This window comes from Lycorma delicatula, chromosome 8 (assembly GCF_047948215.1).
Source record: "Lycorma delicatula isolate Av1 chromosome 8, ASM4794821v1, whole genome shotgun sequence".
NCBI classification, from domain to species: domain Eukaryota; kingdom Metazoa; phylum Arthropoda; class Insecta; order Hemiptera; family Fulgoridae; genus Lycorma; species Lycorma delicatula.
This window is the reverse complement of record NC_134462.1, coordinates 101120307-101145110: the sequence shown is the minus strand read 5'-3', so window position 1 is coordinate 101145110 and position 24804 is coordinate 101120307. Positions and strand designations below refer to the sequence as shown.

The 24804-nt window shown below is 26.6% G+C and overlaps 1 protein-coding gene across 1 annotated transcript in view; it reads left to right on the top strand.

The window, feature by feature from the left end:
- Window positions 1-24591, top strand: part of bma (SCY1-like protein bma) — an 823269-nt gene extending 798678 nt beyond the window's left edge. Inside the window, exons 14-15 of the mRNA XM_075374176.1 lie at window positions 21296-21598; window positions 24490-24591. Coding sequence (XP_075230291.1) covers window positions 21296-21598; window positions 24490-24591 — 405 coding nt within the window. The remainder of the gene's footprint in view (window positions 1-21295; window positions 21599-24489) is intronic.
- The last annotated feature ends 213 nt before the right edge of the window (window positions 24592-24804 follow it).

The window sequence follows — 24804 nt, the reverse complement described above, 5'->3', positions numbered from 1 at the left end:
TGCTTCCCTTGTCCCTATACTTTTTCTGAAACCAAAATGGTCTCCTAACACTTCTTCCATTCTCCTCTCAATTCTTCTGTACAGAATTCTAGTTAAGATTTTTGATGCATGGCTAGTTAAGCTAATTGTTCTGTATTCTTCACATTTATCTGCTCCTGCTTTCTTTGTTATCATGACTATAACACTCTTTTTGAAGTCTGACGGATCTTCCCCTTTTTCATAAATATTACACACCAGTTTGTATAATCTATCAGTTGCTTCCTCACCTGCACTGCACAGTAATTCTACAGGTATTCCGTCTATTCCAGGAGCCTTTCGGCCATTTAAATCTTTTAAATGCTCTCTTAAATTCAGATCTCAGTATTGTTTCTCCCATTTCATCCTCCTCAACTTCCTCTTCTTCCTCTATAACACCATTTTCTAATTCATTTCCTCCATATAACTCTTCAATATATTCCACCCATCTATCGACTTTACCTTTCGTATTATATATTGGTGTACCATCTTTGTTTAACACATTATTAGATTTTAATTTATGTACCCCAAAATTTTCCTTAATTTTCCTGTATGCTCCGTCTATGTTACGAATGTTCATTTCTCTTTCCACTTCTGAACACTTTTCTTTAATCCACTATTCTTTCAATAGTTTGCACTTCCTGTTTATAGTATTTCTTAATTGTCGATAGTTCCTTTTACTTTCTTCATCACTAGCATTCTTACATTTTCTATGTTCATCCATTAGCTGCAATATATTGTCTGAAATCCAAGGTTTTCTACCAGTTCTCTTTGTTCCGCCTAAGTTCGCTTCTGCTGATTTAAGAATTCCCTTTTTAACATTCTCCCATTCTTCTTCTACATTTTCTACCTTATCTCTTTTACTCAGACCTCTTGTGATATCCTCCTCAAAAATCTTCTTTACCTTCTCTTCCTCAAGCTTCTCTAAATTCCACCGATTCATCTGACACCTTTTCTTCAGGTTTTTAAACCCTAATCTACATTTCATTATCACTAAATTATGATCGCTACCAATGTCTGCTCCAGGGTAAGTTTTGCAGTCAAGGAGTTGATTTCTAAATCTTTGCTTAACCATGATATAATCTATCTGATACCTTGCAGTATCACCTGGCTTTTTCCATGTGTATATTCTTCTATTGTAATAGTAGAAAAATAAATCAATTTCGTGTTCAAAATGGTTAAAAAATTTTAATTGATTATATATATAATTCTTGGAATTAAAAATTTGGTTAACTAAAAAAAAAATCCTTCAGATTCTTTGAAATGAACAAATTGCTATTCATTACGAAAAAGTATAATTTCATTTTTTAAGATGGTGGAGAAAAGTAACTCTTGCAAAAAAATTTTAAAATATATCCCCAAAGCTACTCAAAGATGTAAGTTCAGTCAAGAGAAAGCATTAATAAAATATTAAATTTAAAGTATCAAAATTTAAAAGAGCTAATAACTTTTATCTCATTTTTTTTTAGTTTGTGAAATTTATTTCAAAATGTATAATTACTACTCAATTTTATTGATCAGTTGAATTTATGTCATATATTTAAAATTCATATTTTTAAGCCCGTTTGCTTTGTAAGAATCAGTAGCAGTTTTACTTATTTTTTAAATATTCTGTGATTATTAAACATTTAATTATTCTTAAAATTGTTAATTTCTAAACTGACTCATAAATATATTGTTTTTATTTTGTAAATTTATTTTGTATTTATGAATAATTTTGTCATGAACCAGTTATAATATAGTTATTCTTACTTTAAAACCATTTTAATACTGAAGGTAATTTTTTTTTAGCATAAACATGTTATTTAAGTTTTATATTCCTAACCATTTATTTCTTTTCCTCTTACAATAGAAAGCTTACAGAAAACCATTCTTGTGACTATGTTGACCTCAATTTAGATAATTTAATTCATTATTTGCATTTGTTAGTGATGGTTTTCAGATGACTGTACCTTTATTTCAGACAGTTACATTTAATATTTTCACTTTATGGTACTTTCTTTTATTAAATAACCAAACAATCTGAGTTATATTTAAGTTATAATCTAAGTTACAATTAATTAATTTCATTCAATTACTGCAGAATATTTAAGTACAAACAACCTCTGAAAATGTAGCAACTCATCTTACAAATTCTAATTAAATGATATCTTCTTTTGAAATAAATTGCATTTGATAAAGCCTGTTCTGTTTGAAATAAAAGAAAATAGTTGCATCTAATTACACGAAACAGAAGTAGAAAATATGACTTCTAAATTAATAATAGTATGAAGATAATAATAACATTGTTCTCCTAACAGTATGTATTGATATTTTTTCGAAGCTGAAAATAACTGAAAAGAAAATATTCATCTTAAAAATATTTAATTTATAGATGATAATTTTTTTTTAAACCTGTTTTTATAAAGAAATTAAAATTGTATACTTTGTTTAGGTAATTTATCAGTGATTTTAATGTTATATTTTATTAATAAATATGAACTTTTCATAAATTAATTTTGTTATATACCATTTTTTTTTAAACTTACAAAATTTTTATTTTTTTGTTTAGATATGAACACTGATCACATTGTGGAACTATAGTTTAATAATTTAATGAATGTATAATTATTTAAGTTACAGCTAAATTTTTAATTTTAAAATTCTTTATCATTTTTCATAATGATTTGTTTATTCTTTAATAATATAATCTACTGTTGAAGTACTCATTATTAAAACTTAGTGATTAACACAAAAACAAATGTGTTCATAAACAAATAACTTCTGGCAAGACTAAATAGTAAATTACCATGTACAATAAAATTATTTATTATTTTACATGATCATATCACTAAAATTCAGCTGTAATTGAGAAAAAAGACTGATGTTAGGTTGTGCAATTAACATATGTCAAGTTGTAGATAACCTGACATAAGATACCAGTCATTTCAAAAAATGGTACTTACATTCTCAAAAATAACAAATATCCCTCATCGAGCAATGAATATATTTACCAAAAAACTGTTGGATATCAGTTTTCGAAGCCCATCTTATTCTTAGAGAAAATAACTCTGGCTAGAGCTACCTGTACTTTGAGTTCTTTGTGTATGTCACAACCATAAGAAAGAGTAAACAAACTTGTATAAAGCATTTAATTAATTTTCCTTTGTGGGAGAAAAATGTGCTGATTTTAGAGACATACATTGTATCCAATCAGTAAAGGGGAAACTACTAGTAAAGATTTTTCAGACCATCAAAATCATCTCTAAATATTAAGATGGTTTTTTTTTTTAATTATCCTAACCAATCGGGTTTCTAAAGTTTAATCCAAAGATCTGCTGTAAAAAATATCTGTGCATGTTTTTGAAATCCAGTCATAACCTTGTAAGGAAATTTTTCACAAAACCTGAACAAATTATGGTCAGATTTTCAAAGAGCATCCATCCATAAGTTACTCTCAATTTTATTTCTCTTTGGCACTAACATGACAATATTTTTCATGAAAGAAAAATCCAGAACCAGCCAGAACAAATCTCAATAAAGAAAAGAATAACAAAGTATCAATAGATTTTAGGAAAGACAAAACTGAACAAAGTACAAAATTACAAAAATAAGTACAAAAAATAAAATACAAAATAGAATAAGTAAATAAATAAATAAATACAATAAAATGTATAAATAAATAAGATACAAAAATAAGTAGCAAAGGGTAATACTTAAAAAGCATATGCAAAGAGGTAAAAATAAACTGATAGAAGATCTTTCCACCTTTAAAGGGATTGCAGTATATTTTAACTATTATTATTATTAAAAATACAATGGTATTGGTAGTTGTAATGAAGAGTGCTGCCAAGCAGAATATTTTCTTAAAGTCCATAATTTAACACTATCATTTTAATTTCAAAACCTAATAAATAATTACAATTGTCTGTTAATACACTGTTTGCTGTTTGAATTTAAATTACTGTAGTACTAGCAATGGGATTGCTACCTCCACTGTGCTAGCAAGCAGAGAGTTAATGGTCAGCAGACCACAAATGCAGATGGATTTCATTAAATGTAAACTTTAGACGATTAGTAATCATATCATTTACATGTTTTACACTATTTTTAAACATTGTGTATTATAAAGTGTTCATTTATTAAACTTATTAATTAAATAATTAATTTTAAATATTGTTCATACACATTTTGATGCCTGAATCTTAACTGTTCTTAATTAATTATATTCATTAACATTCCTCAAAGAATAATTATACATTAAAAATGATAATATCTTATATTTTAGTATAGACTTATTCATTTATTCAAAAAAGAATATTTTTTACATTTCATGTAAACAAAAAAAATATTTCTGAAGGTACAGATACCAGCCTGTTCCTGATGATTCCTGTACACCTAAAAAATGATAGATAGTATAATTTTCAAGAGACAGTGAATATGATAGTTTTTAAATTTATCATTGCACACTCTATTTTAAGCTGAAAGATTTAACTGAGTCTGAGCTAGTTTTCACTTTGAATCAAACTTCTTCAGATTCTGCTGCTGCTGGGAGTACTAACTTTGCTGTTCATTTGATTTGCTTCAGTGAATATAATTTGTTTCATCCATGAACAAACATTAACAAAATGAAAATCTTACCTAAATAATAGAGAGCAAATTATTATTATTAATTGGAATTTAAAAATAATAAATGGCAATTTTATGAACACCTCTATAGAATGAATAATAATATATTAACAAAGAAAATATTCTACCACTTTGCAAATAAAGAAGTGGAACCAAGATGGTTTGCAGAAACCTTTTAAGAAAAAAATAAAAAAAATGGGAAAACACAAGACAACAAAAAATGTTGTTGTCCTTCAGCTGGCTAAAATCAAAAAGAGGATAAAAAATAAACACACTTAAGTAACACAAAATATATAAATACACACTAAAACAACATTCTAAGTGAATAATAAAGTTTAAATCAAACACATGCATGCATACACTTTGAACACATCGTGAGTAACAATGACCATTCAAATCATTCATTATGATCTAGAGCATAAATTAAACTCATGATTGGTAGACATTTTACAGCTTTTACCATAAAATAAAGAATATTATAATCAATTTAAATACTGTTCAATTTTTTTAAATATAGTACATTACATATCAAAATCTAAAAAGCACCAAATAGATAATCAACATCAAATAGAAACCACACTTAATTAATAATCTCTTTATAAACTATCAAACTTACAGTAACATTAGGTAAATTATCTACATGAATGAGTGACATGCTGGTACAAGAAGTGGCAAATAAAAAATTACATATATATATAATATTCTAAACATAAAGATATTTAACCCTGACACTGATGAACATCACGATTTTGAATTGATGACTGGTATTGTGGTCAGCTATAAAGTTGCCCTGGTTTTTTTTTCCTTAAAGAGAAATAAAACAGTTAGTAAATGAGAGAATGATGCCAATTCTGTTAATTGGCTGTCTACTTTTAACGAAAAGAGAAATTGAAACATAAACTAAATAAAATGAAATGTGAAGTGGTATTTTTGTTAACAAAAAAATGCACAGCTTAGCATATAATATAAACTAATCATAACCCTATTTCAGAAATCAGATGTTGGATCTTCAATTTATCAAAGAAAATTCTGTTATTGATTAACCTTACAGTTTTATTAAGAGAGCATAAGGCATTTCCCCCCCTTAAGGATATGAAAGATTGTACAAATGTGCCCATGAACTTTGTCTAATAATTCCTACACAAAACCTATTGGTATATAAAATATTAAAACTGATTCTTCTTTACATAGCTGAGACTATCTCCTCATTAGTTCAATCTTGCAGATACCTCAGAATTTTTTACATCTAATAAATTATTATACGCTGGTATTATATAACTACAAACTGGGGAGAAAAAATATATATTTTTAAACTAATTTCAGTCCTCTCTGAAGTAGCTGTTACAGCGATCACAGAGATGTTGTACCACTGACCTTATTCTCTGTTATGTAGGTCATTTTAGTGAAGTGATCACTTGTAGGAAAAATAAACAGTATAAAAGTAAAAGTACAGGCAATAGTAATAGTGCAGTTACTGGCATGGTTTTTCAAAAGGAATAAAACAACTTTACCTGGTATAAATTCACAAACAATCAGTTTTTCAGACACACATTTTTATAAAATCACTCTTATTTATTCAATATTTATTATGACTGCTAAATCATAATTTTTCATTAACACAATATCCTAAAACGCATTTATAATTATTTTATTTAGTTCCACAAACATAGTTAACTTTTTTTCATTTATTTAGTTTTTATATTTTATTTAAAAAAAAAACATTATTAAAATAAAATAAATTCAAACAGAAATATGAAAAGTTCACATGAATTGTTTACATAACATAAATATATGTGTCAATTACCATTTTAGTAATAATACTTTTATGATTATTATGTTAATGTACAACTTTTTTGAGACGTAAATTAGCAAGTATTATTAACGTAATAATTATTTGCATTGACATTTAATTTTTCATTACAGTTTTAACATCATACAATATTACTAGTAATACTTAATATACTGCTAGTATGACTACTACTACTACTACTACTACTGCTGCTGTACAACTGCTACTATTACTACTACAACCACAACTACTACTTTACTATTACTACAACTACTACTACTACTATTACTACTACAAATACTGTTACTGGTACTAAATAACTTCTACAAAATTTGTACATATAACATGCACTACAGGGTTATGTTTCCACACAGGGGGGCGGTTTCCACTACAGATCAGTTTCTCGTGAGGGCAGTACCCTCTCCGTGCCATCAACGTATGTAAGTCATTCGAAACGTCCCAATAATAAAATGTCTTATCATGTTTGCCGTTGTGCACCATGTGCTTTTCATTCCTTAACCTTTATTTCTGTCATAAACCTCCTCGTCATATTTGTATATATGTATGAGGGTCCAAACAGGAAATTTAGCTTATCTCCTTGCACAGCTGTTTTGCTACATATATATATATATATATATTTATATATATATCGTAATCCTTACTGCAGAGAGTGTGCCGTACTTTCTATCTCTATCTTTCTCTCTGTCTGTCTGTCTCTCTCTCTCTCTCTCTCTCTCACTCTTTCATTATGTGTACTGCTACTTCAGCTAAACTTTTTACTTACCTTAAATCTAAATGTTTATCTTCATTCATTCTTCTCCTAATTTAATAAAAAAAATTATATATATTTATATATATACTAACATTTTATGTTGTATGTGTTTTAAAATGTGTTATAACTATCATGTTTTTAATTTTATTAATTTATTTTTTTCTTTTTAACTATTATTTTAATTTTTATAGGGTGCCTTTTCATTAAATGTTTACTTTATTATACGTTATATCAGCTTAAATTTGAACCAATACATATATTACTTTATGTTGCTTTATGATTATAATAATTGTACTTAATGGATGGATTGATTTTTTGTGGTAAAAAATAATGTAAAAATTATAGTAACAATAAAATTTTTTGTATTTTTTTTTTTTTGTTTTTTGTTTTCTTTGGTTTTTAGTTATGTACTGTAATAATAGATTTGCATGATGATAATTATAAAAAATGTTAAATATAAATATCTAAATACAAAAAATTAATTATACACAAATGAAATTTATTATTGTTAGTTTTTTTATCATGAATCAATAAATAAAAAATTCCTATAAAAAAATAGCAAATAAAGACTTAACTACACATTAAATACTATATTTATTTATTATAATTATCCTTTGTTATTATTTTTATTGTTAATTCTGGATTTTTTTCATTTATAATTTAAATCAATTTTTAAAAATAAATTTAAAAGTTTTATTTTTTTTTAGTTTAATTTAAATTATGTTTAAACATTTAAATTTATTTTAATATTTATAAAACCATTATTTTATCATAAAATTTGTTTTATATAATAATAAATAAAAAAGATTATTTAAGTTTTTTGTTAAATATTAATTATATGTGATACAATAATTAATTATTTTGTGTAGTGAGTGACCTTTACCTTAATTGTTACTGTCTGTTTAAATTAATGTTACTTATTTTAAGACATTTAATTCTATTTTGTGTTTTATAGAATAATCTTACATTTTATTACTGTTGTAATAATAGGAAAATGTTTATTTTATTGTTTACTTAATAATAGATTGCTAATTATATTATTTTATTTTTAACTAATAAAATCTTTTAAATAAATTTAAGTTTATTGTTCGTTATATAATTAGCATAATATTGTAATTCTTTTTTTTTTAGAAAGATTTCATTTTTCTCTAGATTAATTTATAAAATATTCTTTTGAAAATATTTTATTTTTTGTTTTATTGCATTTTTATCAGCAGACATTACATTTAATTGTAACAATACATTCACTTCCAATAAGTATCAGATTTTGTGTTGTAATATTCTCCTTAAAACAAATAAAATATAAATTCACATTTAAATTGCTTTACAAATGATCAAACTAATTTATGTGATGAAAAATCCCTCTTTTTTTACCTTGACTGTAGTAAGAAATGTTTTAAATTAATATCAGAAAATTCAATCACATATATATTTTTATTTTTTTATTTATTTTTTTTTTTTTTTGAGGAAAAAAGTTATACTATGAATAATTCTTATTATTCTCTAAATAAGGTGGTGATGTGTGATAACTCATGCATCATGCAAAATAAAAAATTATGACAAATTTTCAAATTAAATGATTATATTACACAAAGTTCTCTTCCATCATCTCAAAATACTTGAACAAGTTGAAATTTGCAAAAAAAACTAAATTTCATAAAAGAAAAATAATATACACAACATAAATCAAAAACATTATTTCATCACATTCCTAAGGAATTTTCTAATCAGTTTAAGACTGGCAACATTAACATTAAGTCCTGCTTTCAGCGAATAACTTTATAGAAGAAAGTGCTTTTAATTTGCTTCAAAGAAGCCTTTGGAAGAACTACTTCCAAATAACTTTAAACATAATCTGTTAGTAATTTTAAATAATTATATTATTAATTTTTTAAATGAGTTAAGTTGATTGCTTCTGACAGGCAATATTCAGGGTGTCCTGAGCAGCATAGAATTCCCATTATATTATCTTACAAGTTCCCTGAAACAGAAGTTCTCTTTTGCCTGAAACCTCATTTTGCCTTAGAATGGCTTTTGATCCTCTAACTTTTGAATGAATTCATTGTGTGAATTCAGAATTTTATTTCTCAACTTCAACCTCAGTTGAGGTAGCAAAACTGTACTGTTCAGAATTAATTATTTTTTTGTTTTCATGTAGAAAAATTATTTCTTTTAAATTAGTATTTTTTTCTCAGAATGCTACCTTATGCTAGTGCTAAAAAGGAGTTAATCTTCATTTACTTCTTTCACCAGGCAATTATGAACCATTAACAGAGGGAGGCATGGGTTTTTCAGTAAAGCTCAGATCAGCAACAAATCATCGATCAGTAAAGCATAGATCAGCAACAAACTTTATTCGATAATGTTAGCTACTTCTGAGATGAATCGGTTACAAACTTAAATGTTACTGCAGAAGTAGTACAATAGGTTATTTAAAAATTCTTGACTCAGTCATGAAAGGAGTGATCTAGACCTATGATCTGATATGCTACATATTCAACATGAATTCAACACAATTAGCACATCATTTCTCAAGCTATTTCAACCCATTCAAAAAAAAAATTCTGGTATCTGATCACTAAAATTCCACTATCATCACTACATCATTCAAAAAATGTTTTCATTTCACACTGTTTTTAAAGTTTGGATATAGGAAATAAATAAATGAAGCAGGGTCTGATCAATAAGACTGTATGCTTTGTAAGTGTTATATATGTATTCAAAACCCAAATTCTTTAAAACAATGAGTTAGATTATAGAAGAGCAAGAACTATTGTCAATTACTCATAAATTACAAATCTTCTATACAGTCAAGTATGATGAACACTATTTGTCACCAAATGACAAACTAATATCAGTAATAACTATGTTGGATCCTACTTCTGATATTACTCTGCTAGATGTACCCAAAATATTTATTCTTATATTCATCTCTAAAAAACTAATTTTATTTAGTCATTTATACATATAATAGCAACAACAAGCTGACACCCAAAAATATTTACTTTGATGGATGATAATGAATTTTTATAGCATGTGAAAAATGCCATGCCTGACCAGGATTGGAACCCAGAGCCTCCTGATTAAAGGCAGAAATGCACTCTATCACAGAGATCAACAATAGCTTCATTTTTTGCATTTCGAATTTTTACCTTTTTCAAATAATTCTTCTTTGGCTTAATAACAAAGTTCAACACAAAATTGGAGATAGTCATAATTTTTCACTTTCAAAAAAAATGTATACTACTAATTGTTATTATGCTGTTGAGCATAAATCAAGCTTTCTTAACCTTCTCAATTGCTGTATTATCACAATGTATCAGTTATTATCATCAGTTTTTATTTTCAGTAGACCTGGATTTAACATCTGGTGTAAATAAAAAAGTATTATTTTTTAAACATCAACAAATTTCATTATCAGTGAGTTGGAGGGTTTCAACAACTTAAGAGACATAACCTTATGTGAAGTCTTCCCTTCAGATACCTGTAAAAGAATATCTGAATTCTAATTTAGGTATTATCTGAGCACCAAAGCCTTCCAAAATACAGATAATATTCATCACTACACAGCCCCTTCAGTCTGTTCAACTCAAATGAGATGATGATAAAAATATAGTGACAAAATTGCTCTCAAAGAAAGCAGAGAAGTTAATGCTTCTTGTATCTCAGATTTTTTATGAACATGATAGACGTGATAAATACCGTGAGATATACTAAACCTCAAGTTAATGTATTCCATTCTGCAGTAGATAATGGTAATATATTATTATTATTTATATATAATTATTGATTTTACTGTAGAAGAATGACCTCCTTTCGACCATCGTCTCAAATGATTAGAAATTATGTATATCAAAATCTACTACAGATAACACAAAATAGTTGATCAAAATAATAATCCTATTTCAGAGGAGAATTTAGATGTTCATACCGAACATTGTTCTATGGTTCACCACATGGACAAAGATGCACTAACTGTAGACTTCCTTTTTTTTTACCTGAAACAATTAATTTTTTGTGAGATATTTCCTATAATTGCATATACTTCCATTTCATTGAATAATGTTTTAAAGAAGTAATGTTATATTTAAAAAGTAAATGTTGTCATAGTCACAAATTAAAAGTGTTAGAATGCAGATAGATATTATTTGTTTACATAAATCATTTTTTTATCTGGTTTCTATTGAAGTAAATAAATACATCACTTTTTCAAATCTGATTTTTTTTATCAAACATTATTTTATAAATATTAAAATTACTGAAAAACCAAACACTTTTGTTAGTAAAATCAGTCCCAAAAAGTGATAGTTTTTACAATTGAAAAAAATAATTTACTCATCTTTAAAATAAAATAGTATCTGAAAATATATGTAAATCATATAATAAAATTTAATATTTCTTTATATTAACTGAAGTAATAGAATAATTCTTATTATAGTTAAATTTTGAAAAAGTTATAGTTGATTTTTTTTTTTTAAATTGCATAAAATTGAATCTTCTGATATTTAAATTGTTATAATGATTTTATTATTTTAATTTCTATTTTAATTTAGTTACATAAAATTAAGTTTTCACTGTCAAAGATAGATTATACAGAATATTTATAATACATTTAATACAATTTTAATTGTTTCCCTGAATAACTTTTAGTAATTTATTTTTATATAAAATCTATAATGTTTATTTGAATCGCATAAATAATTATTTGTTTCAACATCCTTAATAATATATTATAGCATTACATTCCAAAAGATAATTAACATAAGGAACAAATTAATTAAAAATTATTATTAGAGTTAATTAATCTTTATTACATTATCCATTAATAATAATTAATTATTAATTTATAAAAAACAATAGTGACTATTAAAAATAAACAAAAAGAAACACAATCGGTTTGAAGAACTCAATAGTGCTATTAATTTAATTAAATAAATGCTGTTATATAAGATAATGTGACAATCTTAGCTGGTTGTGAAATAACCAATTGTTGAATTAATTACTGATCAAAAATATGTAGTCAACATTATAATAACTGTCTAGGCATTAATGACTATCTAGGGTCAAGCTTAAGAATTACCCTTGACATGCTAAGTAATTAATGGTTTTTTGTACATTTTATAAAAATGTAAAGAAGTTGGTTTTTTATTTTGTTTTATTTAAGTTTAGGTAAGTTGACTTATTTTGGTTTCTTAAGCTTTATTACGTTCATTATTGTAGGTATACATTCCACCTTTCTTTGACATCTTTTTTGTTAATCGGTAATTGGAAATATCCTTTTCATTAATTCTCTCATCATTAGTCATATTACTGTAAATTAAGATTAGATTTGTTATACAGAATATGCCCATGGTGACTCTTGCAGAGTTTCTATTATACTATCAACATTACTTTCATAAAATGATAATTCTCTAATGCAATGGATTAAATATGGATACCTAGTGAAGTCAAACGCCACAGAATAAGTAAAGAAAACTATCAGATTGAGATCCAAGTATAATATTGAGAAGGAAACCTACATTTCAAGAGGGAAATAAAGCAGTTGAGTTTTCATTTTATTCTAAAAAGTTTAAATTAACTGCAGTAAACTTTATTTTAAAGTAAAATAAAAACTTTATATGAATCTAAACAAGATAAAATTATGCTTCTTTGAAGTCCCAAGCCAGTAAAATCTTTTTTTGATTTTCACCCCAAAATGAAAAGTACTACTATAATAAAATAAAATAAAAGTAATACAGTCAACGTAGTTTAATCATATCCCATCATGAATTCAAAAATTTATATTTTACACTTTTTTAGGACAAATTACCAATATCTTCTGAACTCACTGACTTAATTTTTTCTTAAGATTTACACAATCTATATTAGATGCTTGACAAATTTTTTTTGCATTTTCTCCTACAGTCTTATCTTGATGTTCTCACTTATGCTAGTCTAATCATAATTTATGATTTACCTGCATTTTTTTTGAAAACACGTTTAATAGCTGTGAATACCTGCTGTTCTAGAACAGCAGTCATCATGTATTGAAAATCAGTTAACTACCATTTTTACTTTCAGGTAATATCCCCCCAAAAAGTAGTAATTATAAAATAAAATAGTAGTAAAACTGAGAAAAAAAGAACATGTACATCAAAATTATTGAAAAATTTTTGATTCATGGAAATCTTTGAAAATTTATTGAAATGTTTTTATAGACTAATATTGAAGCTTATCTTATCAAGTGTATTGGAATAATATACCAAAAATTAGCTAAAATACTAGGAATGAACAATTCCTAAATTACTTGGTCAATTTTGAACAGTTATAAAAATGTCACCTTCCAAAGTATACATAAATCCTCTGTTGGTAGTTAAAATGATATATCTTTTCTCAAAACTAGCTTATCCACAAGGGTTTTTAGATTATAATTTAAACATCCAACTTATTTACAGAGAATAGTTTGTTAATACTTGTAAAATATAATTTTTAAAAATAATGCTAAATTATTATTGAAACAAGGAAAAATCAAGAAGTTAATTTCATACTGCAATAACTAAGTAATGATCATCAGTAGTTATAATGAAAATTTTACAAAAAATAATATATATACACACACACAACACAAAAACAATAATAATATTTCTTAAACACATCGCACTTTTGAGCCAAGTCCACACAATACACAACAAAACATGGTTTACAAATGTCAAAGCTAGTTGAAGAAAGAGAAAGAAGAAGGTTGTAAAACTTGTTGTCTAGAGAATTTTAGTATTTTACAAGTTTTTGTTATCTATAAGGAATCTGTGTAGGTCAAAAGATGTTTTGAAACACTGTTTTATAACTTGTTGCAAATCTGTCCACATTGATCAAATATGTTTATACAAGACAACTCTCACGCCATCTGTAATATGAGCTGTTTTTTTCTGAACTTACACCATCATTCTAGAGACTAAACATGATCGGATCGCTTAGTTTTCTATAAACTAAAAACTTAGTTTTGTCTGTTTTGTGTATTTCTTTGTTTTGTATTTTTTTATAGTGTGCACAAAAAAACCAAATGAATTATTGAACCATTCAAGAAAAAATAATTCTCTGAGATCCAAGAAACGTTTATTTTAAGGACAAAAACAAAAAGCATTGGATTGCTTTCGTTAGTGAATTTGGGGATTGAGCTCCTCAGTTCCAAAAGGAGCTAAAGAAAGGGAATTCTTGATCCTTCTTTAATCTCGTGTTTGTGCCAGAAGTTCAGTACAAGTGAAACTGTTTCAATTGCTATTTTCTTGACTGTATAGGCAGTCGACCCCAGAATCTTTTGTTTGGATATATTTCTGAACAATTTCACTAAAACTGTTGCTGCTAGTTCATCTCTTGAACATTCAAAACCATATTCAGAAACAATAAACTTGTTACAAAAGGCATAATTTGTAACAGATTTTTTTTAAACTACTTCTAAAAGCAACTTATACAACATGTTTTTTGCATAGTAGGCACAAGGCTTTACATTAATTATTTTAATCCACCTTATTTACTAAAGGTAAATGTTAGGTATTTTAATAATTGATGCTGAAATGTTTCTGTACCCTATTTTACTCAAAAAGTATAATTTTGGGTCATCAGTCATAGTTTAAAACTGTTACCATTATTTGAAGCAATTATTTGTCTATATGGAAGGAAACAACTTCATGACTGATTGGGCTGACATTAGATGTTAAACTTATCAAGCCTTCTCACTTACTTTCTACAACCAGTATTCACACACACACACCCAAAGTATTTTTTTAAAACCACTGCATTTGAGACACAGTGGCTTTAAAATTATTTAAATATTTATTCGGAAATTTTCCATATTTGTCCTATACTAACTAGGACAAGTAACGATTTTAGAGCTGATCATTTTAGTATTTTAAAAATTCACTTAATTACTTCTATGACACAGCATATCAAAATAAAAGTGCTGGGATGCTGATTCTGTAACTGCACATTCTGTCGGAAATTAAATATCGGAAGATATTTACAATAGCAAATAGTCCAAATGTTAAATCTTTACACTAATAGTTAAAAATGATTTTAAAAATTTTTGTTCCTTGGCTTGGAATCAAAACAGGACCAGTTTATTGAAAAATTAGTATTCACCATTAAACTAGATGATAAAGAGTTTTTCTTCTATCCTACATTAATTTTTTTTTAACAACTGTTACATTTGTAATTTTACTGTTTATTAGAGTTAATTCTAAATAACACAAGCATATTTGAAGATAAATTTTTCATTAATGGTTAAGTAAATTTAGTTGAACTAGATACATCTTACTAATCGACCAAATGGGTAGATAATATTTCCATAATACTACGCAGCAATACATTCATTTTACTTTTTTTTTATGAGAAGCCCCTTTACTTTTTATTGAACTTCTTTATGTTTGAAATAAAGTACTTATTGATGACATAACACAGAAATGAAAACAGTTTTCTTAATGCATATTTAATTAATAAAAACTAAATTATTGTGAATTTTCTGCAAAAAAAAATCATTAAAACTTATTTTTCATAGTCACTATTAATTATATAAAAAATGCTATTAAAATAATTATTAGTAATTATCATTATGTAGTTACTGTAATTGAGGGAATTTTGAATGTATCGCTTTGATACTGATCGGTTGTCTCTTTCTGTCCAGCTTGCACGGAGCATGATAGTGAGTACAGCCTCGCTGCTATCGCTATTTGTTCACTGTTTCGCCTATGTAGTTTAGTTTAGTAGTAGTAAATTTGTTGCTAATATTAGCTAGCTTCTTACTAGAGTGATTGATCAAAATACATCATTTTCATGTAACATGTTAACATTGTTACACATATGTCATCTTCATCATAGAAATAACTTTGCTTTCTTAGGCTAAGTAGAAGTAAAAATGCATGAGATTAATTAGTATTAATTTTTGTTATAGAGTACTATATTTTAGTTGATCAATATTTGCAAACAAATAGTAATAATAATAACTTATCAAAATATGAAGATCTACAAGGATACACACACCATATATGTATATATGTACTAAAGTTTTGTATATGTAAATTAAAAAGCTCTTGCTGCACATGATAATGTCACATAAATATGATGTCACTTTAAGTCCTGCTGTGTTCAGTAATAAGTATATGAAATATAATAAATATTACATTCTAAGTAAAGGAATTATTTGTTACGTTTGAACGGTAGGTAGAAGTGCATATTCAAAAGGTCTTTAAAGGTGACGGAAAGATTTACAATATTTTCAAGCATTCAGCTTGCTAATATTTCAAATGTTTAATAATTTATTTAAAATCATTAAACTGATTAACTTTGATGACAGATACGATGTTAAATGGAAGGGAAAGCATTAAAATATTAATGAATGGAATTAGAAGAATCTTGATAAGTTTATTTGTATTTTTTAATAACAACCAGTGATTCAATAAAATGAGTCAGAATTAACAAAATTCTTGTCATAATTGAAATTGAGAGATTAAAGTGATATTGATATTTTAATCAGATAGATCTATATTCCAGAATAAAACCAGAATAAAGAGACATCTCAAAAGATTGATCTAGTAAAAGATTTAATTGATACCAGACAAGCCCCAATCATTTGTTCAATACCCATGAAGGTAGACATCAGCATTTAGAGGATATAAAATAAATGTTTTATTCAGACTAATACATAATTATACATTTGTAAGCATCCAAGGAATGAATTGATCTCTTGCTCCACAGATAACACAGGAACTAACCTATTTGTTCAGAAGGATCAAAGAAAACCATGGGAAAGCCTTGGACAGAATAGCACCACAAAATACAAAACTAATTAATAATAAAAGATAAACTGCTGCAGTTAATTTCATGAAATATAATAATTTTATTAAATAATGTGAAGAAAATTAATAAAGTAACAACTTTGAAGTCATCAATTGAAGAGTATCTGTTATATTATTTATAAATATTAAACAAAAATACAAAAAATTTAGGTGTATTAATTTAGTATCATTTAAAAACTCATCTACATAGTATTAATTTTGTAAAAGGAAATCTTTCAACTTTAAATAAACTGATCAGAAACAAAATTAGATAGCTAGTTAATTTACTGAAACTAACAGCAGAAATATAGTGTGTTCGAAAAGTAAGTAGATCTGCTGTGCACTAGTACAACAATACGTAATATTGAGCTTAAGTTAGTTGTTGGAAATAGTTCCCATGAACATCCAGACATATCTGTATGCATTTCTTCTTCCTTTCAAAGACTCTCACAAGTTGTTTAAGTGAAATAGTCTTGGTGAAATCACAAATAGCATTTTGAAAATCCTGGAAGTTATGAGGATTTCCTTGATAAACACTTACTTATTGCATAAACCCAGAAGTAAAACTCCAGTGAGCTAAGTCCATAGAACGAGGTGGACTCAAGCCATTAGAAATCATTTGATCACCAAAAACCTCTTATAGTAACTTCATGGTCTGTCTGGCTGTATGCATGATCACACCATCTTGTTGAATCAAAACATTATTAATTTCATCCTTTTTCTCCCATGAATCTGTGAGTATTTTCACTTCAATGAGAAGAATTTATTGCTTCTTCAAAGAATACTGGTACAACTATTCTTTTACTAAAAACTGCAAAATTCCAGTGGAATTTCATATACAGCATGTGGGTTGTCAGCAGACCATAAACTGAGTTTTTTGGTCAGTCTAGCATTAACAGCCATTGTTAGCATGAAAACCCCCTTTTAATAAGAGTGGTTTAGAACTCCATGAGAATTGGTTATCAGTACGACTATTATGTATTACATTTACTCATCTAAATACAGTCGTAATATTGCTCTTTGTTTTTACAGCGTATTTAGTAAAACAAATAAAAATATGTTCATGATATTTTAATCAGCGTTTTTGTAACTGATCTATATTTTAATAGAATTTTATTTCATGAACTACAAAGGTTTTTATATTTAGGAATTATTTAAAAATTTCTATTTATGTAACAATTTTTTTTTCAACTTTTACTATGCACCAGCAACTTTCATTTTTGTACACGACATAGAAATATATAATCTTCAACAAATATGAAAAGTTATTACTTTTCATGAAGTTATTACTTTAATTCTTGAAAATATACTTTCATAACACATATTCAGGACTGTAATCCAGACCCTTTCTCAGTGATATTTTCTGGAAAAGGTTTTTTATAAAATTGTAATTTCATTTCATCGTTCTGATCTCTGAATATAATGCAATGTAGACGGTCTGATATTTTATATATTACAGTTTAATGATGAATACATAAATACGTTATATTAAAATATGAATGTTGTTAGAGATTACATTTATAAATAAATCTTTACTTAAATATCACATGTTTATAGTCATGCACTGCTAAAAGTTTGAGTGCATGTCAGTAGTATTAAAAGCACTATTTATATAATTATTACTATTACTATATTACAATTAGTTTATATTGTAAATAATATACATACTGTAGTTAGTAAATAAAAGTTAGATTTTTATATATTTTCAATATTGTATTAAGAAAAGTATGTTGAATTTTATTGTATAAATTTTTGAAGTATAAATTTTTAGAATTAATTTATAAATTTAACAATTATTTATTTTCCATTTTATAGCACTTTTATAGAATAAGTATTAAAAAAACTACTTAAATATCATCGAATCATTTTAAGTTTGAATAACCCACTCTTATTTTACAAATGATATTTCCTTCATGTTTTATTTTGATATTTACAAATATTTTATATTACTGTGAGTTACATTAACAAAATTTTTGAAAGCAGCAGTAAACAAAGAAAAAATTAAGAGTGTGATCACAGAGGGAGGAAATATAAATCATCTAATAAGAAATTAATTATGTTTTGAATTGTATTGAAAAATGTTTCAGACAAAATTTTTTATGAAAATCAGATTATGTTCTCTTAATATTTAATAAAATAAATTTCAAGCAAGAAAGTAGAAAAAAGTATGGTAGGGCAATAACTCCTCAGTAAATTTTTAAAATTGCTATAGCATACTGTAAGTTTCAGTTTTGGCTAGTACAGATCGATCGGTAAATTTATTAAAAATTGATAAGCAATTCAAGAGTGATACCAGTTTCTAGGGAAATTAAAATTGTTCTAATAAACCAAGAAATGTTAATGCATTATCAACAGGCAGTGAATCCACTGTGCAAATTAAAATGTTCCATATTCCTGCGAACTTCAACTGTTGGTTTGGGTTAATTGTTCCTGTCTTCTAATTTTTTTTTTTAAATAAATTTTGTTTTAAATCTAATCCTAATGGTGAGAATATGTAAATATCAAAATAAAATATCTATCAAGAATATAATTTCAAGTAATGCTGTTTACAATTTCAATTTTTAATAGCAATTTAATAATTGACTAATTAATGCAATTTTTAAATTCTTCAAATACTTGTTCAAGTTTTAATCGTGTGACAATAAATATAAATAATTAAAATTTTGCTTTTTGACTATAATTAATTTTTATTTTAGTTCTCCATATTTACAGTTGTAAAATACCTTGAAAAAGTTAAGAACTATCTTCTGTAATCATAATGAATAATCCATGTATGTTCAAGTACACTCCCAAGTTCTTACAATGTTAATGTGACACCTACTCACAGGGAGATAGATCTATTTATAACAAGAGCCAGCTAAAAAAGATAGCTGCTCAGTAATAACCATTTGAAGACCATTAAAAGTGTTTAAAGGAAAATCAACTCACATATAATTACACAAATAATAAATGAGTCCCTAAGACAATAAAGCTTTTCCTCACCACGACTTTCTACAAATATATTTTTACCTGTAAATGTATATTAAATTATGAATATTATAATATAAAATATTAACTATTTTATTTCAAGTTGAAATGCATATTATAAATATTCAAATATTTGTACATCAAATATAACTGAATAAAAGATAATTACAGAGAATTATTAACATATAAAATATTGAAATTTCAGTTATGTTAATAAAATAGTTAGGCTAAGTCATATTAAACTTTTGTGATAAATAAGTACAGGTTTATTAGTAAAGACTTATTAAAGCAATGAAATGCATAATTAACGTAAAAATGGCACTTTTTCCAATTTTCACACAAAAAATTGGGTTTCAATTAACCACACATCTCAGGTATGGTCGAACTGAGAATGTACAAGACTACAAGACTACACTTCATTCACACTCATACATATCATCTTCACTCATCCTCTGAAGTATTATCTAAACGGTAGTTACCGGAGGCTAAACAGGAAAAAAGATAGTAAACTGCATTCTTCACAACTGAGGGTTCCACAATCCTCAGGAATGCTGCAGAATTTAGCATCTGGGATGTATTAATTGAGATAAAATCCCAACACCAAAAAATAAATATAATAAAGCAGTTTTCATACATCCCCGAGTAATCATATCGAGTGCTAAGTGCAGATTCACTGCATATTGTTGGTATTCATTATCAACTAATGACTTTGGTCAGTAGCATTAAAGATTTTTTTAAAGTGAAAAGCAGAATATCATTTTATTCTCTTACTGGATAAATAAAGCTACATAAAATATTACAGAATAAAATAATCGTTAATATTGCAAAATTTTGTTCATCTTGCGATTTAATTAGTTAGGTTAGGTCAGACATGTCTTGATATAGTGGTTTTTATCTCACAGCCATGATTAATCATGGTTATATGCATTACTTAGTTTTTTATTTGTGCTGATTTACATAAAATTTGTCTAATTGTTTTTTATATCTTGGGATAATCTATGTTTTGGCATTTAGTACATTCATTACAGCAATTCAGTTATCTTATATTAAACAATTAAGAAATATCATTATGAATGTTTTAGTTATTATTAGATATTTTTATAGTGGTAAGCCCTGGATAAAAAATTACATTTTCTTATAATCTAATTTAGTAGCAATAATTGTATTTAATTAAAGAATAATGGTTTATATTTTTATCATTTGTTGGTAATTTATTGCTTATGAATGCATAATAGACAAATGCTTAAAAAATAGTTTCTAGTATCTCTAATATTATTTAGATTAAATAGATTAGTTATATTTATTACAAGAGTTATAATAAACTTATGTTTTTTACAGGGCGGGAGCATGCCCAACACGAGTAGCAGTGTACCATTTCTTCTCAGTTCAAGTATGAACAGTATACGGTCAAGGAGGCCTTCAGCATGTCTGTCTAGTTCACAGGGCTCAGGCCTACTTCAGCAGTTAGGCTCCGGCATGGTAAGACAGCTAACAACACAGCACACGGCCAACGGAAGGTCATTCCCTAGTACCAACGTAAGGCAATGTCCTTCCTCTCTCTCTCTCTCTTTCTCTCTTCTTTCTACTTTCTTCTATTTCTTCTATCTATTCTCTCTTCTTTCACACACATACAGAAAATCTGCCTTTCTTCCATCTTTGCTTTCACTCTATCTTTCACCAAACATCTTAAATATTTCATTCAAACCTATTTCCATTTTTCATACCAGATTTATCATCTTGCTGTACTCTATAATTAACCAAATTTCTTTCATTCACCATCACCCAAATTATGCTATTACTGCTTACAAATTGATAATAATAATTTTAAAAGACTAATACATTAATAGAATATGTTTTACTTGTATTAATAATATTTTTGCATCTATATAAATACAAAATAAGTTTGATAATCTGTATGTATACATATATTACATAGCTTATAATACTCTTTGTGCTATATGTTGTATGAATATTTTATATTACATTGTAGTTTTTTTTAATGTGTGTGAATATGAGTGAGAATTATTGTTTGCCTTCAATTACTTTTTTCAAAATTCTACATACAGTACTCGCTTTACATGAATGTTATTCTTAAGTAATGTAATTTATACAATAGGATACTCTTTTTGCATGTCACTTTGCGTAACAACAAATTTTTAGAATTATGATTTTAAAAATATTATTTCATCATGCTTATTTACGACTAATAATTACAAAGTTATTTTTTAGATACTGTGCTTATGTTGCTTTATTGTATGAAATTTAAAAAATGCTTTATTCTGCTTTATTTTATAAAAGTGTAGTTTTAAAGATTGTATTCTTTTTATTTTATTGCATTTGTGATTAAGAAGCATTCATAAACTAGTTTTTTCTTATTTCTTTTTGCTGCTGAGTGTACTATTAATAGAGGAAAGAAGTCCAGTATGAAAAATTCTAATGAAAAGAAAAGCTTTGATAGAAAAAGATATCGTTAAAAGATTATTTCTATCATCCTTTTTTAAATTAAATTTTAGTGTGGCTAGACAACATTTAAGCATCATTACAGGTTATTAATTGGACACATACACAAAAGAAGACATCATTAACATATTCTATTTTATGTTAAAAATTTCAATCTCAGTCTGAAAGTACTGAGAACTGTTTATTATTTTGTTTTTATTAATAATTATGATCACAGTAAAAATATTCACAATTAAACTCATAACTATCTTTACTATCAACTAATCAAACCTAAAATGGTGTTTAATCAACTCTCAGAATTCTTTCTTCTTTTGCAACACCCAAAGAGTACAGAGAATTAAAGGTTATCACAGAAATGGAATACCAGTCAGCCCCCTCATTTTAGTAATAATTATAAAAATATAGCAAAATCAATTGATGCACAAAAGAATAGTCAAATGATTTTCCTGTCCTAATAATTTAATTATGATAAGATCCACACTAAATAAGGTATTACTGAATTGTAAGAAAGAAGACAATTAATGATTATTTAAGCAAAATCTTGGGATTTTTCTTAAAGCATCATCATTCATTTTATAATTTAATACTTTTCTTAAGTAGTAAATTTAAGAATTTTAATTGATGATTACTAATTGTAGAAAACTATTAGACCTATTTTCTACCATATTATGACTTCTCTAAGTAATCAACTGACTTAGAAAAATTTTGTGATTATTACTTTGTTGATGAGTGCAACAAAATTTTGTACTTAAGGATTAAAAACAAATTAAAAAAATTCAGCTTCTAAATACGTTGAACATTATAGTAAATGATAAAAAATTATTATTCCCTCTTCTGATAGTGTAATTGTCATAAAAGGATATTCAGCAGATAGAAACCATTTCTTTATTCATAGATTGAGTTTGCGCTCTACCTGATGAATACCAGTTGAAATGCTGCACTCTGCGCAGCATTTCAGCCGGTGGATCCGAATTAACTGCAGCTCCAGTGATACATAACAGAATTGTAGATATTCAAAATTATGAAAAAAAAATGATTTAAAATAATCCTTCAAAAAGTGTTTTTAACCAGTGAATCTGATTTTGAACAATGCAAAATTGATTTATTTTTTAAAGTGCTAAAACGCTGCTATAATTTTTTTTCCATCAAATAAATAGAAAACATTTTGACATGAAGGTGATTCACTTTAATTGAAACTATATCCCATGTGACAAGAAAGTTTTGTTATGTAATTTATTTTAAACAATTTCAGTTGTTATGGAAACTATATCAGTAAAGTTGCACAATTTTATATTTATATAAAATTTTTTTATATTTTTTTGCACAATTTTATTTTATTTTTCCCACTTTTTTATATTAATAATATATTATTTAAATTTAATTTACATTATATCTAATAAGATATTAAATATCTATGAGGCAGTATGTATCATCTGATAAAATAATAAATTTAAATTATGACATATCTATAGATGACAAAGAAAGATTGATGAAATACAATCTAAGATCAGGCTGAGTAGCTGGTTTGTAGGGCTACTGAGTTCTATTTCCAAATAAATACTCATTTTTATTTTCATATTATTACACTTTTATAAGCATTTAAAGATTTTATCCCTTAGGAAAGTTGAATAACAGCCAAGTAGGTGTGTGGGTTCAAAGAGATATAAGAAATGCAATTATGGGAAATTTTTAGATGGGAAATTAATTCTGGAGTGGGTGAGAGGATTCTTTCCTGGGCAATTGCTGGAGTTTTTGCCAGAGGTTGAACTTGACTCATCTAACTTTACAAAATGGATGCAACTGCCTCAGTTAAGACTACTTCAATTGATCCCAGTTTGATAAGACTGATCTTTGCGTAGTGCTTATGAGTTACCAAACTCCCATAGAAATCAAGGTCCTCCCACTTTCCTTCACAATATTATTTTACATTCTCCTGATTGTCTCACCTGATTCTGAAGTGGCTGATTAGCCTCATGCTAGCCAATGAATGGAGGAGTCTTCAGCTAAACTGGTGAACTGGAGCACCTTAACACTGGCTATTATGAATATCTAAAGGTTTTTGATTTATTCAGATCATATGCAACAGACCTTTCAGGCCGGCTCAAGTTAGTTATACTGAGAAAAGAACTGCTCAAGTTATGATGAGTACACCAGTCAAGTACCAACAAGTATAAACTGTGTTGTAACAACTGATTTTCCTACAAGCCTACTTATGTATGGTTTATCCCGTAATATATGAGATGAGAGAAGAAAACTTTCTCTTATCGGCATGCACTCCTGGTGGCTACTATTGTAAACCATAAGTCACAGTATACCTCTGCATATGACAAGGCAATAGTTATGGAGTCGACATGTCCAGTGTACAGTATATCATTTAGAGGCAGTAG